The sequence below is a fragment of the Jaculus jaculus genome, chromosome 4, assembly GCF_020740685.1.
Source record: "Jaculus jaculus isolate mJacJac1 chromosome 4, mJacJac1.mat.Y.cur, whole genome shotgun sequence".
Classification (NCBI taxonomy): domain Eukaryota; kingdom Metazoa; phylum Chordata; class Mammalia; order Rodentia; family Dipodidae; genus Jaculus; species Jaculus jaculus.
This window is the reverse complement of record NC_059105.1, coordinates 36,977,912-36,992,971: the sequence shown is the minus strand read 5'-3', so window position 1 is coordinate 36,992,971 and position 15,060 is coordinate 36,977,912. Positions and strand designations below refer to the sequence as shown.

The 15,060-nt window shown below is 38.9% G+C and overlaps 1 protein-coding gene across 1 annotated transcript in view; it reads left to right on the top strand.

Annotated features, from left to right (window-relative positions):
* Nbeal1 (neurobeachin like 1) overlaps window positions 1–15,060 on the top strand; it is a 203,095-nt gene that overhangs the window by 152,616 nt on the left and 35,419 nt on the right. Inside the window, exons 39-43 of the mRNA XM_045147952.1 lie at window positions 1,920–2,021; window positions 6,882–6,977; window positions 7,762–7,886; window positions 10,728–10,868; window positions 12,785–12,915. Of these exons, the coding sequence (XP_045003887.1) occupies window positions 1,920–2,021; window positions 6,882–6,977; window positions 7,762–7,886; window positions 10,728–10,868; window positions 12,785–12,915 (595 nt within the window). The remainder of the gene's footprint in view (window positions 1–1,919; window positions 2,022–6,881; window positions 6,978–7,761; window positions 7,887–10,727; window positions 10,869–12,784; window positions 12,916–15,060) is intronic.

Below are 15,060 nucleotides of genomic sequence, written 5' to 3'. Positions count from 1 at the left end.
ATAATTTTCCAGTGCTTGAGCTTAATGCTATTTGGTGCTATTTTTTTTTTTCTGTAATTTTATCTATTTATTTATTAGAGAAGGGAGGGGAGAGGAAGGGAGGGAGGATGAGAGAGAGAGAGAATGGGTGTTCCAGAGCCTCTAGCCACTGCAGATAAATTCCAGACTATGTGTCACCCTGTGCATCTGGCTTACATGGGTCCTGGGGAATTGAACCAAGGTCCTTAGGCTTCATGGGCAATCACATTTACCACTAAGCTATCTATCCAGCCTTGGGGCTGTATTTTTGTCAAAACAGAGTATTAGAGGAAAAAATACAATTATATGAGCTTTTGTTGGGATTGCTTGAGCATAGAGGTGGTTGTTTTCGATTAATGTGCATGTATGTGTGTAAGAAAGGAGATTTGAGGTAAGTTTAGATGAACAAAAGGGACAGAAATCTCAATGAGCAGACTTTATTCAGAGCCTGAGAGGGGCATCTAGGGTTCCAGAGGCACCCTGACCATGGGAATGAGTAGTGCTTGGCCAGGGGTTTTGAAGGCTTTTTAGGTGGGAGTAGGACTGTACTGGTGGCAGAATGAGGAAGGGAGGAGTGGGAAGTAGGAGAAACAAGCTGCCTTTTCAGATAATCTGGTTCCCATGGGGGTCACAGGTCAGTGAGATTTTCCTATTGCTCAAGGTTGTGGAACCATTGGTAATCTCCAAGGAGACTTTCTTGTGTCCAGAGTATTTGCTGAATCCTTCAGTGTGTAACATAGCAGAGCATGAGTATCAAACGACAAATGTCTGATGATTGCAGTGTACAGTATATAAGAGAGGACTGGAGCTGTGCATGGTGCTGTTTGGGTTTCTTTCCTCTTCTTAGAAGGCCACTAATGCCATTGTGATATTTCCATTGGGGAAATATTAATTAATATCCCAAATGCCCCATCTCCAACAGTCATGACAAACATTTTTCCTGGGGTGACATGAACACATCTTCACCCCAGACAGGGCACAGACAACAGACCAAAGTATGATTACACTAAAACCAGTTTTGGTGAACCTGTGAGTTTATGGAGGCTTATAGGAGCAGTGGTGACCCCAAAGCTGCCACACACTGAGAAGTCTCATCCCATCTTGGATGATGACCTTCCCATAACCACTTATATGTCCAGATTGCCTCTGCAGATCCTCTTCCCTCAGCCTCAGGGGCAGAGCTTACTGACACAGCATGGAAAGCCCAAAGCAGTTGCACCGTGGAGAAGTCTCGTCCCAACCATTCCCACAGCAAGTTCAATTCAAAGGCAGCTACATCTCTGAGAAGCCCACCCCACCATAGACCACTCTTAGCAGCTTCATCCCTGGAGCACGTTGCACAATCTGCAGGCAGCTCAATTGGAGAAGCCCATCGCCGAGCGCTTGTTTTCACCTTAGGACAGAGTCTTTTAACCTCAGCTGACTTGTTGACTTTCTGAATCTGCAGAAAGCCCCCCCCCCCCACACACACACCCAAGGAGTGTTTCAGCAGAATACAGCCCTGGGGAGTGGTTGTTTGATCTTTAAGTTTCAGGTCTCCCAGACTACTTCGTGGATCAGAGCCTCCTTCCCTCTTCAGGAGAGAATATTTCAATTGGGTGATATTGGCTATGTACCAACTGTGAACATGTGAATGTGATTATTAAGTTTCTAACTTACAGACTTTGAAAGAACACATGAAAACCACAGGACCAAGATGAGTGAAGTTAAAAGCACAATCCATTGTTTATATCAACTTCCCAGAATAGGTGAATTCTTAGGAACAGATGTTAGATTGTGGTTTTAAGAAATAAGAAGGCAGAATTGGGTAGTACTGCTACAAGTATGGATAATGGGTTATTATATCTTGATAAGCTATAGGCTATCTTGGCCAATTTTTAAACTAGTGGTATTTTTTATAGGTTAGAAACAAAGTATATAGTAGACTATTGTCACTTCATTCTCCAAATAGTTTTGGAACCAGATCACCACAGGAGATATTTAAAGCATCAGGATTGACACAGGTAGGAAATTTTAAATGTTGATTATTTTGGTGTTCATTTTATTTCTCTAATTGTTGCTTAAAAATTAAAACATCTTCCAATTACTTTCTTTTGGTTATTGCAAGTGCTGTTCTTCCATTTACCCTGATCTTTTGAGTTATCTTTGCATTTTATTTTGTTACCTTATTCACTTACTACCCTCTCCCTTACTTGTTGCATCACTGGGTTAATGTTATATTTTTCAGTATTTACTCATTTTCTTAATAATTTAAAGTTAAAAAAAGGAGGTGAGGAGGGGAAGGAATACCTTAGAAAATGCAAACAAAAATACCATTCCTCCTGCTAATTCAATGTAATTAATGCTTTTCTGACTGAACTCATATGTCTCACTGATATGTCTGAACTCACTTATATGCTTCAGTTATATGTCTCCAATCTTTATTGCCAGGTTTCAAAAGTATGCTGTCATTTTGTTTTTGTGAACTATTAATGGTTTCTTAAACATGTTCTTTACCATGTATGTACCAAATGTTGGTCTTCAGTAACACTTTTTTTGAGGTTCTAGGTTTGATCTCAAGACCTTGCACATGCTAGGCAAGCACTCTTAGCTCTTGTTTAAAAGTAATTTCTGTGGAGATGGGGGCTGGAATTAGACGCTAAGCTCTTCTATGAACTACACCCCAGCCAATAATTCTTTTTTTTTTTCATTTTTTTCTCAATTTTTATTAACATTTTACATGATTATAAAAAATATCCCATGGTAATTCTCTCCCCCTAACCCCCCCAGTTTCCCCTTTGAAATTCCATTCTCCATCATATCTCCTCCCCATCTCAATCAGTCTCTCTTTTATTTTGATGTCATGATCTTTTCCTCCTCTTATGATGGTCTTGTGTAAGTAGTGTCAGGCACTGTGAAGTCATGGATATCTAGGCCATTTTGTATCTAGGAGGAGCAGGTTGTAAGGAGTCCTACCCTTCCTTTGGCTCTTACATTCTTTCCGCCACCTCTTCCGCATTAGACCCTGAGCCTTGGAAGGTGTGATCTAGATGTTACTCAGTACTCCAGTCACTTCTTTCCAGCACCACGATACCTTCTGAGTTGTCCCAAGGTCACTGCCATCTGAAAAGAGAAGATTCTCTACCCAAAGTGAGAGTAGCGTTAATATAAGGGTATAAATATTAAGAGAAGTGCTTACTGGGCAGTTTGATAAGCATAGTTTATACATTTTTCCAGACATCAACATATGTTACACCCCTAGGGCTCATGACTACCCCTGTTTTAAGTTTTCAGTATCAGGGATGTGTTCCTCCCCACCACCCATGCAGCGGGCCTCCAGTCCAATTAGAGGGCAGTTGGTTTCCACCATGATAGATGTGCCACTATTGCACCATGGGCTCATTTGGCCTGGCTGGCCAATTATAAGGATTGCAGTGTCCACTGTGGAGTATCTTCACTGGTGATACCTCTTTCTCCCATTGAACTACATGTAGAATGGCTTCTTCCAGGTTTCTGTCAGCTGGTCTACATGGAAGAGGTTATAAGCTCAGTTCCAGCAGGATTTCTCAGTGGCCTTGCAGCCCAAGTATGTAGAGTCTTCAGCAATAGGGACCTACCATCTATTCTGATGGGAAACCAAGGGCCTCAGCAATGGCCTCTAATGTTTTGGGGGCATCAGGGACCTCCCTGGCCAACAACTCACTGGAGGTATCCTATCCCTGGCACTGGCACTGAAAATTTTTTAACAACGATCTATGGCTCCTGAGTGTTCCATTGTCTGAAACCGGAGGGTTCCATATGATTTATTTGCATCCACTTAGATTTTGATTAGCCCTCCCTTCACCTTTCCTTTACTAAATCTCTTTCCCTGACCTCACTTTGGGCCTTTAATAATTCTTTTTTGTTGGTCTAAAATAAGCTGTTTTTCATAGAGTACATTTCCTTTTGCTTATGCAACAAGCTTTATTCATTAAGCACCAATTCTTCAACTTTGTACCTAAGAACAATCGAGCTTTCTCTAAATCTGTCTATAAACACATTTCATTTGCTACTATTCACCAAAACTATGTCCTTTACATAGTAAGCTTAATGCTAACCAACAAAACTCTCAAATATAGCCCCACTATATAAAGTAATTGGAAAGCTAGGTATCATTACTTGATTAAAAGTTAGGTATAATTACTTGATTAATAGAACAAAATAATTATCTCTTTCTTTAGAAAGTTTTGTACCTGGTATGATGAAATCTTACCTACCAAAATGGTGATTTTCTTTGGATAATTAATTTCATGCTCAGCAACATAAGCTTACAGAACATTGTTTTTACATATTAAGTATAGTTTTAGTAAATTAGTTAAAGGAGCTTCTTGAAAAGCCTACTGGCCCAGGTTCAGTGCCCCAGTACCCACATAAAGCCAGATGAACAAAGTGGCACATGTATCTGGAGTTCATTTGCTGTGGCTGGAGGCCCTGATACATCCATTTATTCTCTTTCTGGTAAATAAATGAAAAAAAAATTTTTTTAAAGATATTTATTTAGGAGACTACAGAGATTGTTCAGTGGTTTAAGGCACTTGGTTGCAAAGCTTGACAGCCAGCCCAGGTTCAGTTCACCAGTACTCACATAAAGCCAGATCCACAAAGTGGCACGTGCATCTGGCATTCATTTGCTGCAGGAGAAGTCCCTGTCATGCACATTCTCTCTGTCTCTCTGTCTCTCTCTCTCTCTCTCATCAATAAATATTTTTTGAAAAGATATTACATATGTGTGTGTGTGTGTGTGTGTGTATAAAAATTTAATGGCTCAGTACTTTCAGAAATTTAAATTGTACAGTGTTTTAATTCCATTTTTTTTTACTTGTATGTGTGCATATGAGTAATGTTTGCACATGTATGTGATCTTGCAGCACTCCATATGCTCACCTGCAGTGGGGGTTGCTTGCATTCAGTGGCCTGAGTAGAACATCAGATGTCCCATGCCCTTGCTCTTCAGAGCTTGCTTCTTGGCTCTTTGCTTCCCTGCAGGACTAGCGTTATAGAAGCATGTGACCACAACCAGCTGTTTTACCTAGGATCTGAAGATTTGAACTTGAGCATTTTCAGGCTCCCTTATGCCCTCATGCTTATACATGAAGAATACCACTGCCATATATATCTGTATTAGCTTAAATAAAAATTTTAGGGGCTGGAGAGATGGCTTAGCGGTTAAGCACTTGCCTGTGAAGCCTAAGGACCCCAGTTCGAGGCTTGATTCCCCAGGACCCACATTAGCCAGATGCACAAGGGGGCACACGCATCTGGAGTTCGTTTGCTGTGGCTGGAGGCCCTGGTGCACCCATTCTATCTGCCTCCCTCTCTCTCTCACTCTTAAATTAATAAATAAAAATGAACAAAAAAAATTTTTTAAGTTTAAAAATATTTTTATTTATTTTTTTACAAGCAGAAAGAGAAAATGGGTACCCCAGGGCCTCTTGCCCCTGCAAATGGAACTCCAGTTACATGCACCTCTGTATGGATCTGGCTTTATGTGGTACTATGGAATTAAACCTAGGGAAGCCAGGTCTTTATAAGCGAGTGCCTTTAACCACTGAGCCATCTCCCCAGCCCCTAAATAGATTTTTTTTTCATTTATTATTTATTTATTTATTGGTTTTTTGAGATAGGATCTCACTCTAGCTCAGGCTGACTAGAATTCACCATGTCTCAGGGTGCCCTCAAACTCAGTGACAATCATACTGCCTTTGCCTCCCAAGTGCTGGGATTAAAGACATACACATCTGTTTGTAATTTTTTATGAGAGAGAGAGAAATGGCAAACCAGGGCCTCCAGCCAGTGCAATCAAACTCCAGACGTGTGCGCCACTTTGTGCATATGTACAACCTTATGCACCTGTGTCACCTTTTGCATCTGGCTTACATGGGATCTAGAGAGTCAAACATGGGTCCTTAGACTTCACAGGAAAACACCTTAACTGCTAAGCCATCTCTCCAGCCCTTATTTATTTATGAGAAAGAGAGAACAAAAAAATAGGCACACCAGGGCCTCTAACCAATGCAGATGAGAACTTCAGCCGCATGTGCTACCACGTCCATTTGGCTTATGGGTTCTGGGAATTGAACCTGGGTCCTTAGGCTTCTGAGGTATATGCCTTCTAAGCCATCTCTCCAGCCCTATTTCTTTTTTTTTTTTTTTCAATTTAGAATATTTAATTAAAGAAAAAGTCTTAATTCTTTTCCTTTCTACCCACCCTTCTTGAACCCAAGGAATTACAAATGCTAAACTATGCTATATCCCTAGTCCTCTTTTTTTTTTTTAATGGGCTTATAAAGTTAGCCATAGTATCCTTGAACTTTTTGTCTTGTCTTCATCTCCTGAGAAGCTAGGATTACAGGTGTGTGCACCTGTACCCAGTAAGACTTGATTCTTACCAAGACCTTCACATTGTACTATACTACTTTGGTTTAGTTTTCTGTTCTTTTCTTAGAAACCTCTTTTTTAAAAATTATTTATTTATTTGTTTGTTTGTTTATTTGAGAGAGAGAGAGAGAGAGAATAGGCACACCAGGGCCTCCTGCCACTGTTAATAAGCTCCAGAAGCATGTGCCATCTTGTGCATCTGGCTTTATGTGGGTACTAGGTTGTTAAACCTAGGTCCCTAGGCTTTGCAGGTAAGTGCTTTAACTGCTAAGCCATCTCTCCAGCCCTTGGAGACCTTTTTAAAGGAAAAAGTAGATTTATCTCCAAGTTAATTTTTTTCAGTTCAATCTCTTTCAACATGAGGTAATGGTAACAAAATATTTTGTTGTTCCTGTAGATAATAGTTGCTGTTTTCTAAAGTATACACGTTATATAATTCTGATATTATTCTTTTTTGTGCTACATAGAAATGGGTGAACAGAGAGATATCAAATTTTGATTACCTCATTCAAATAAATACAATGGCAGGACGAACCTATAATGATCTTGCACAGTATCCTGTGGTAAGTTTTGTATAACTCTTAAAAATATAATTCCCTCACAGTTTTACAGTAGTAACAATTATATACATGATATTTTTAATTTTAAAAATGGAGGAGTTTTAAGTGTATCTCAGTAGTAGAGTGTTTGTCTAGCATGTATGAAACCCTGGATTCAACTGCCAGGACTACAAAAATAATTTATAGTTATGTACATGTACATATATATGCGTATGTATACATACCTTTTCCCTTTATGTTTTATATGCTGGTATTTTAAAAAATACTTATTTAAGAGAGAGAAAGAGGCAGAGAGAAGAGAGAGTGTATGTGTGTCCAGTCCTCCAGTTACTGCAAATGAACTCCAGATGCATGTGTCCCCTTGTGCATCATCTGGCTTATGTGGGTCCTAGAGAATCAAACTGGGATCCTTTGGCTTGGCAGGCAAACGCCTTAACCACTAAGCAATCTCTCCAGCCTCTATACTGGTATTCTTTTAAAGTATGTAAACATGAAAAATAATTGAAAGTAAAACATTCTTCCAGGCATTGTGACTCATATCTACCATTCAGAAAGCTGAGGTAGGAAAATCACTATGAGTTTCAGGGCAGCTTAGACAGCAGAGTGAGCTATAAGTCAGCCTGGGCTAGAGTGAAATTCAAATGAAAACCATACCAAGAAAAAATAATGCCTTCTTTCTTTCACTTTATTGAAAATATCCCAGTAGAATTAGAGGAAATGTCATTGTTAAATAAATATTTAAAATGTCTTTAATGTATGTCTCAGTTGCAAATTGTGGCTCTTTTAGTTTCCCTGGATTTTACAAGATTATACTTCAGAAGAGTTGGACCTTAATAACCCCACTGTATTTCGAGATCTCTCTAAACCAATTGGAGTAGTTAATGAAAAAAATGCCAAAGCTATGCAAGAAAAGTAAGTGGTTTTAAACCTTTTGAGAGATAGCTATTATTTGAATTTGTATTGATTTCTATCAAAACTAACCAGATGTTAGCATTTTTAGATGTTTACTTTTTAAATTAAAAAAAGTTACTGTGTATATTCATTGTGTCTAGTATTGTTATATATGAATATTTTCATACTAGTACATACTGCATGTTGGGCATATTCCCCCCCTCCTATGTATCTCTCCTTCCTTTTGCACCCCTCCCCATCCATTATCCCTTTAGTGCCATCCTAGATAATTTGTCCTATTTTCCTGTCACATTTATACACATGGTTTTATGCATCTATAAAATCTGAGAACCACAATGAAAGGAAAAAATCATGTTTGTCTTTCTGAGTCTGGCTTAATTAGCATAATGTGATTATCTCCAGCTGCATCCTATTTTGGTACAAATGACACATTATTCTTCTTTACAGCTGAAGTATTCCATTGTATGCATATATATTGCCACATTTTCTGTTATTAGACACCTAAGCTGGTTGCATAACTTAGGTATTATGAATAATGTTGAAATAAACATTGCTGTGCAAGTATCTCTCTGGTATGTTGGCTTAAGTATCTTATGGGTAAAAGCACAGGGTTGGTATAACTGGTCATATGGTAGACCTATTTTTTTGTTTGTTTTGTTGAGGTAGGGTCTCACTCTAGCCCAGGTTGACCTAGAATTCACTCTGTAGTCTCAGGGTGGCCTTAAACTCATGGCAGTCCTCCTACGTGCTGGGATTAAAGGCATGCGCTACCACACCCAGCTGGTAGATCTATTTTTAATTTAATTAATTTGTTAAATATTTCATTTATTTATTTACTTGACAGAGAGAAAGAGGGAGAAGGAGAGAGAGAGAGAATGGGCGCGCCAGGGCTCCAGCCTCTGCAGATGAACTCCAGTGGCGTGCGCCCCCTTGTGCATCTGGCTAACATGGGTCCTGGGGAATCGAACCTAGGTCCTTTGGCTTTGCAGACAAACGCCTTAACTGCTAAGCCATCCCTCCAGCCCTAATTTATTTTATTTTTAAGGTAGGGTCTCATTCTAGCCCAGGCTGACCTAGAATTCACTATGTAGTCTCAGGGTGGCCTTGAACTCACAGTGATCCTCCTACCTCTGTCTCTCTCAAGTGCTGGGATTGAAGACATGTGCCACCATGCCTGGCTGTTTTGTTTTGTTTATTTTTTTGAGGTAGGGTCTCACTTGTAGCCCAGGCTGGCCTCATATTCATAGTGATTCTCTGACCTCAGCCTTCCAAGTGCTGGAATTATAGGTGTGAGCTACTACGCCTTGCTAACATTTTTCTTACTCAGACTTTATACACATTAATTGAGATGTCATCATTCATACTAGTCATACATGTATTATTGGTACAACTTGCAGAATCACTATTTTCTGTTGCCTTTTTCCTTTAAAGCAATCTCCATCTCTCTTACCTTTAGGGTGCTAGGCTTTGATTTTCAGAATTTTTGACTATTTCTCCAATTGTTTTTCATTACTTTGGCCGCAAAGATATATCTGATTAGCCAGACGTGGTAGCACATGCCCTTAATCCCGGCCCTTGGGAAGCAGAGGCAGGAGGATCACCATGAGTTCAAGGCCACCCTGAGAATACCAAGTGAATTCCAGGTCCTCCTGGGCTACAGCAAAACCCTACCTTGAACCCCCCCCCCAAAAAAAGGAAATTACTTAAATGTCTAAAAGTAAGAAATTATTGAATTGTGCTACAACTATATACTGCATCTCCATGTATCTGTAAAAAAGTTTTTAATTAGTTCAAAAGATGTTAATAGATCATTCTTAAAAGCTGTTTTTTTGCTGGATGTAGTGGCATATGATTGTAATCCCAGCACTCAAGAGGCCAAGGTAAGAGGATTGCTGTGAGTTCATGGCCACCCTGAGACTACATAGTGAATTCCAGGTCAGCCTGTGCTAGAATGAGACCCTACTTAAGTTAAAAAAAAAAAAAAATCGTTTGTAAAGGTCTGGAGAGATTGGTTAGTGGTTAGGGCACTTGCTTATGAAATCTGGAGACCCAGTTTCCATTCCCCAGTATCCACATATGCCAGATACACAAGGTGGCTCATGTGTCTGGAGTTTGTTTGTAGTTGCTAGAAGCCTTGACATGTCCATTCTCTCTTTCTTTCTCTGCTGCCACTTTTTCTTTCTCTTTTCCTCCCCCCTCAAATAAATAAACAGATAACTAAATTAAATATTTTTTTAAATGTTTGCAAAACTGGAAGTAGAGCTCAGTAATGAGCTATCTCCTTGAGTGTGTGAGGTTCTGAGTTTGATCCCCAACACTGCAAATATAATTTTGTATATGTATGCATTAGAATAGACAGTTACTCATCAGTAAGATATTATCTTGAGAAAGTAGAATTATAGTTGGTTTTAAATGTCTTCTATTTTAATTCTGTATGACTTTTAATTTTTCCATAGTGAATATGTATGATAATTGAATAATGGAAAAACGCTTCAGAGTCTTATGTTGGTGATATTTCATTGTTTGGAAAATATGTTCAGAAATAACCCATCTTTTATATAGTATATTCTGTGATATAACTTGATAATGAAGCACTTGAACAAGGACTGATGTAAAAAGTCTGTTGTAGCCTGGTGTGGTGGCACACGCCTTTAATCCCAGCACTCAGGAAGCAGAGGTAGGAGGATCGCCATGCGTTAAAGGCCAGCCTGAGACTACATAGTGAATTCCAGGTCAGAATGACCTGCAGTGAAATCAAAGTCTGTTTTAGCTCAACAATCAAACTTTGGGCTCCTTGTGTGGTTTTGTTATTATGATCACAAATCTGCATTCTTTCTTTAGATATGAAAGTTTTGAGGATCCTATGGGAACAATTGATAAATTTCATTATGGGACCCACTATTCTAATTCTGCGGGTGTCATGCACTATCTTATCCGCGTAGAACCATTCACCACCCTCCACATCCAGCTTCAGAGTGGAAGGTAAGCTTGGAGTCAGTAAACTATTTTCTTCTAATATCAGTGTGGAAGACTCTTTGCTTTGATGTTGTATGCTATATCTTTCATTCTATTTTACTATGTGTTTTTAGAATGTGTTTATATATTTATTTGAGAAAGAGTGTGTATGGGCACACCAGGGCCTCTTGCTGCTGCAAAGAAACTCCAGATGCATGCACTACTCTGCATCTGGCTTCAAATGGAACTGGGGAATTGAACCTGAAGTGGCAGGCTTTGCAAGCAAGTACCTTTAACTGCTGAGCCATCTCCCTAGCCTTCTATTAGGTTTTACTTTCCATAAAAAATAACTGAACTAGTTTGAAATAAGGCATTCAAGTAGACTCAGAGTCAGCATATTTACAGAGAATTCTTTTTTTACTGTTATCCTAGTGTATCTTTGGGGTTCCTGTCTTTTTGAGACTTCCAGAGATTTCGAGTTACATGTGGTTTCGAGCTGAATCTAAGCCATGTATAGAGTCAAAGCACAGCAATGCTTGCATGGTCTTCCTAAGAATATTTATCAAGAAAAATACAAAGCCGGGCATGGTGGCGTACACCTTTAATCCCAGCACTCAGGAGGCAGAGGTAGGAGTATCACTATGAGTTCAAGGCCACCCTGAGACTCCAAAGTGAATTCCAGGTCAGCCTGGGCTAGAGTGAGACCCTACCTCGGGGAAAAAAAAAAAAGAGAGAGAGAGAGAGAGAAATACATTGAAAGAGAAATATGGGTCTCATAGCAGCCACTTAAGCAGGTCTGTCATAGTACTCTTTTACCATATGTCTGTATTATAACTTAACCTTATTACATTTTCCTGATAATTCCAAAGAAACTTTTTAACTCCCTGAATCCTCTTAGGTCTCTCGGTGTATCTTTCAGATAGCTCCCCTTTTAAATATGCATTTATATTGATGTTGCCTTATTCCTTGGCATTACTATTTTACTTTTCCTATCTAGTCACAACTATGTAAATATTGCCTATTCTATATTTTTATACTTTGTACTTTCTGTCTGGCCTTACACTTCAAGCAATGTTGTCCTAGCCTTCTAAGTCTTGATCTGTAGGTATGAACTACTGTGTCCATCTTAAACTCTGATTTTCATATATCTATCTAACATTAAGTTCTTATAATAATTTTATTTTGAGGTAGGGTCTTGCTCCAACCCAGAGCTGACCTGGAATTCACTATGTAGTCTCAGGGTGGCCTCAAACTCATGGTGATCCTCCTACTTCTGCCTCCCTAGTGCTGAGATTAAAGGTGTGTGCCACCACACCTGGCTTTCTTAAAATAAATTTTACTCAGCAATTTTAGGTCTTTTTAAAAAGTGTTTTGTGGGATTGGGGGTTTGAACCCAGTGCTTTAAATATTATAGACAAGTGATCCAGGAATGATTGCAAATCTAGTCTCTGTGCCTTCTTAAGTCTCTTAACATTCTATTTAATTTGCTTGAAATTGCTCCTCAGTGTGATTTGACTGTTTTAACCAAGGTTACTAAAATAATAGTATTTAACTCCTGACAATAAAATATAATGATAGATTATTATAATAAGATGAGAGGGGAAGATTGAGAAAGAACAACTGGGGCTAGAGAAGTGCCTCAGTGGTTAAGGCGCTTGCCTGTGGAGCCTAAAGACCCAGGTTTGATTCCCCAGTACCCAGTACATAAGCCAGATGCACAAAGTGGCTCATGTGTCCGAAGTTTATTTGCAGTGTACAGGGCCTGGCATGCCCATTCTCTGTCTCTCTCAAACATATACATATACATACACATACACATATACATATATACACATATATATCTGTGGTCATGTAGAACTCCTCTGAAGGAGTTTAAAGGTTTTGTTCATGCTTCATTGTTGCTTTCATCCAATAAACTTTTTTCTTTCTATTTCCATATGCAGGTTTGACTGTGCAGATCGACAGTTCCATTCCATCCCTGCTACCTGGCAGGCCCTCATGGATAATCCATATGATGTGAAGGAACTTATTCCTGAGTTCTTCTATTTCCCAGAGTTTTTGGAAAATCAAAATCGTAAGAAGTAGAGAATTAAAAATTAATTCAGCAGGTTCCAATGGAAACACCTGAAAGATATTTTTTAGAATATTTTTGTAATGTTTCTTAGTTCACAGTTCATTCTGTCTGTAGATTACTCAGTGTTAGGGTTTAACTCGGCCCAGGTTCCAGTCTTACCCTTCAAGGGAATGACATAGGGAACTAAAGTAAATGAATCAAATTTGAACTGGTAAGTGAATTTAACAGAGTACAGTGTTTAGAAGAAAAGCAAATATAATCATATGCTGTTATTAAAATCTCTGAGTTAAATAAGGTAAGTATTTAGACCTAGGGCAGTAGACTACAGATCAGCACGCCAAATACATAAACAAACTCATATTTTTATAATCACAGTTTCATTGCAACACAACCAGCCAGTTCATTTCTGTATCTTCATTGAATGGCTAATTATAGAGACTGACAACCAGAGACCATATCTATCATTCACTAAGATTCAAACTATTTGTTCTTTGACCTTGTTCAAAAAAATTTAAACACAAATGAAGAAATTGGCAAGATTTTTACCATTGTTCTCTGGGGTGACTCTACAGTGTTAAAGGGTCATTGCCAACTTCTCTTTCCTCACCTAATCCATAATGTCAATGCTTCACCATTTACTTGCTCAGTAGCGTTTGTCATTACAGTTAAGAGTGTATGCAAGGCTTCATGTCACTTTGATCATGCACTCTGGAACAGCCTGTTAGAGGCAGAGCCTCTGGTTAGCAAAATAAGGCACACAGAATTGATGAGTTTCACAAAACCAGATATATTGAGTCTGATCCTACACTGTCAAGTCAGCCATTCAACTGCAATTCATTAAAGCCTAAGTATCTTTTTAAAAAAGAAAAAAGACATACAGGATGATTTTAGATGATAAATTTAACGTACTCATAGCATGATGAATTATATTTATCGGAACACATTGGCACTATAGGTTTTTTAAAAGTATTTATCTATCTGCAAGCAGAGAGAGTGAAAATGGGTGCACCATGGCCTCCTGCCAAGCAAGCTCCAAATGCGTGCACCACTTAGTGCATCTGACTTTATGTGGCTACTGGGGAATCAAACCCAGGCTGGCAGGTTTTCGCAGGCCACCACCTTAACTGCTGAGCCATCCTTCCAACCCAGCACTGTGTTTTATGTTCTCCATTTCATTTATTTAAAATGAGGAGGGCTGCAGAGATTGCTCAGTGGTTAAGGATCTTCCTTGCAAAGCCTAATGGCCCAAGTTCAGAAATCCAGATGCACAAAGTGGTACATGCATTGGGAGTTTATTTGCAACAGCTGGAAGACCTGGTGCACCCATTCTTTCTGTCTGTCTGTCTGTCTGTCTTTCTCTCTCTCTCTCTCTCCATCTCTCTCCCTTTCCACTTGCAAATTAATTAATTTATTAAACCCTTTTAAAATAAAATGGGATGGAAGAAAGCAAACATATCAATTAATATGAATTGGGACACATAGTAATAACACTGACTTGCAATTTTGTAAACAGTAAAATTTTAGTATCTTTTGTAATAGAAGCCCAGAGTTAAGTGTTCAAACAAAATAATATAGCAGAGTTTTTTTTTTGTTGTTGTTGTTGTTTGGTTTGTTTTTTCTGTCTTTTCTCTCTGCCTTTCCAAATGCTTTGGCTTTTTCTGTGTCCAATTTTTCTCATGGTCCTAAATGGCCAGAGCCATTTTAAGCATTGTGAGATAGAACTGCATCTTACAAAGAAGTGGAACATTAACATATTTTGTCAATTTATTCATCCATTTTTTAATTTATTTACATTATTTATTTGAGAGCGAGAGATAGAGGCAGGAAGAGAATGGGCATGCCAGGGCCTTCAGCTGCTGCAAACAGACTCCAGATGCATGCACTACCTTGTGCATCTGGCTTACATAGGTCCTGGGGAGTCAAACCTGGGTTGGCCATCTCTCCAATCCTATTGTGTCCTTTTTTTTTTTTTTCATAAGTGTATGTACCTTTTGTAATTTCATTCTTCAGAACTGGATTATGTGCCAACCACTAAAATAGTCACCTGGAACAGCCATGAAATACATGTCTTAGAAATGAATGTTCAGAGGAGAGAAAAGTTTTATTAGCAAGTGAAAAGGAGGAATGCCTATCAAGTGGACAGCA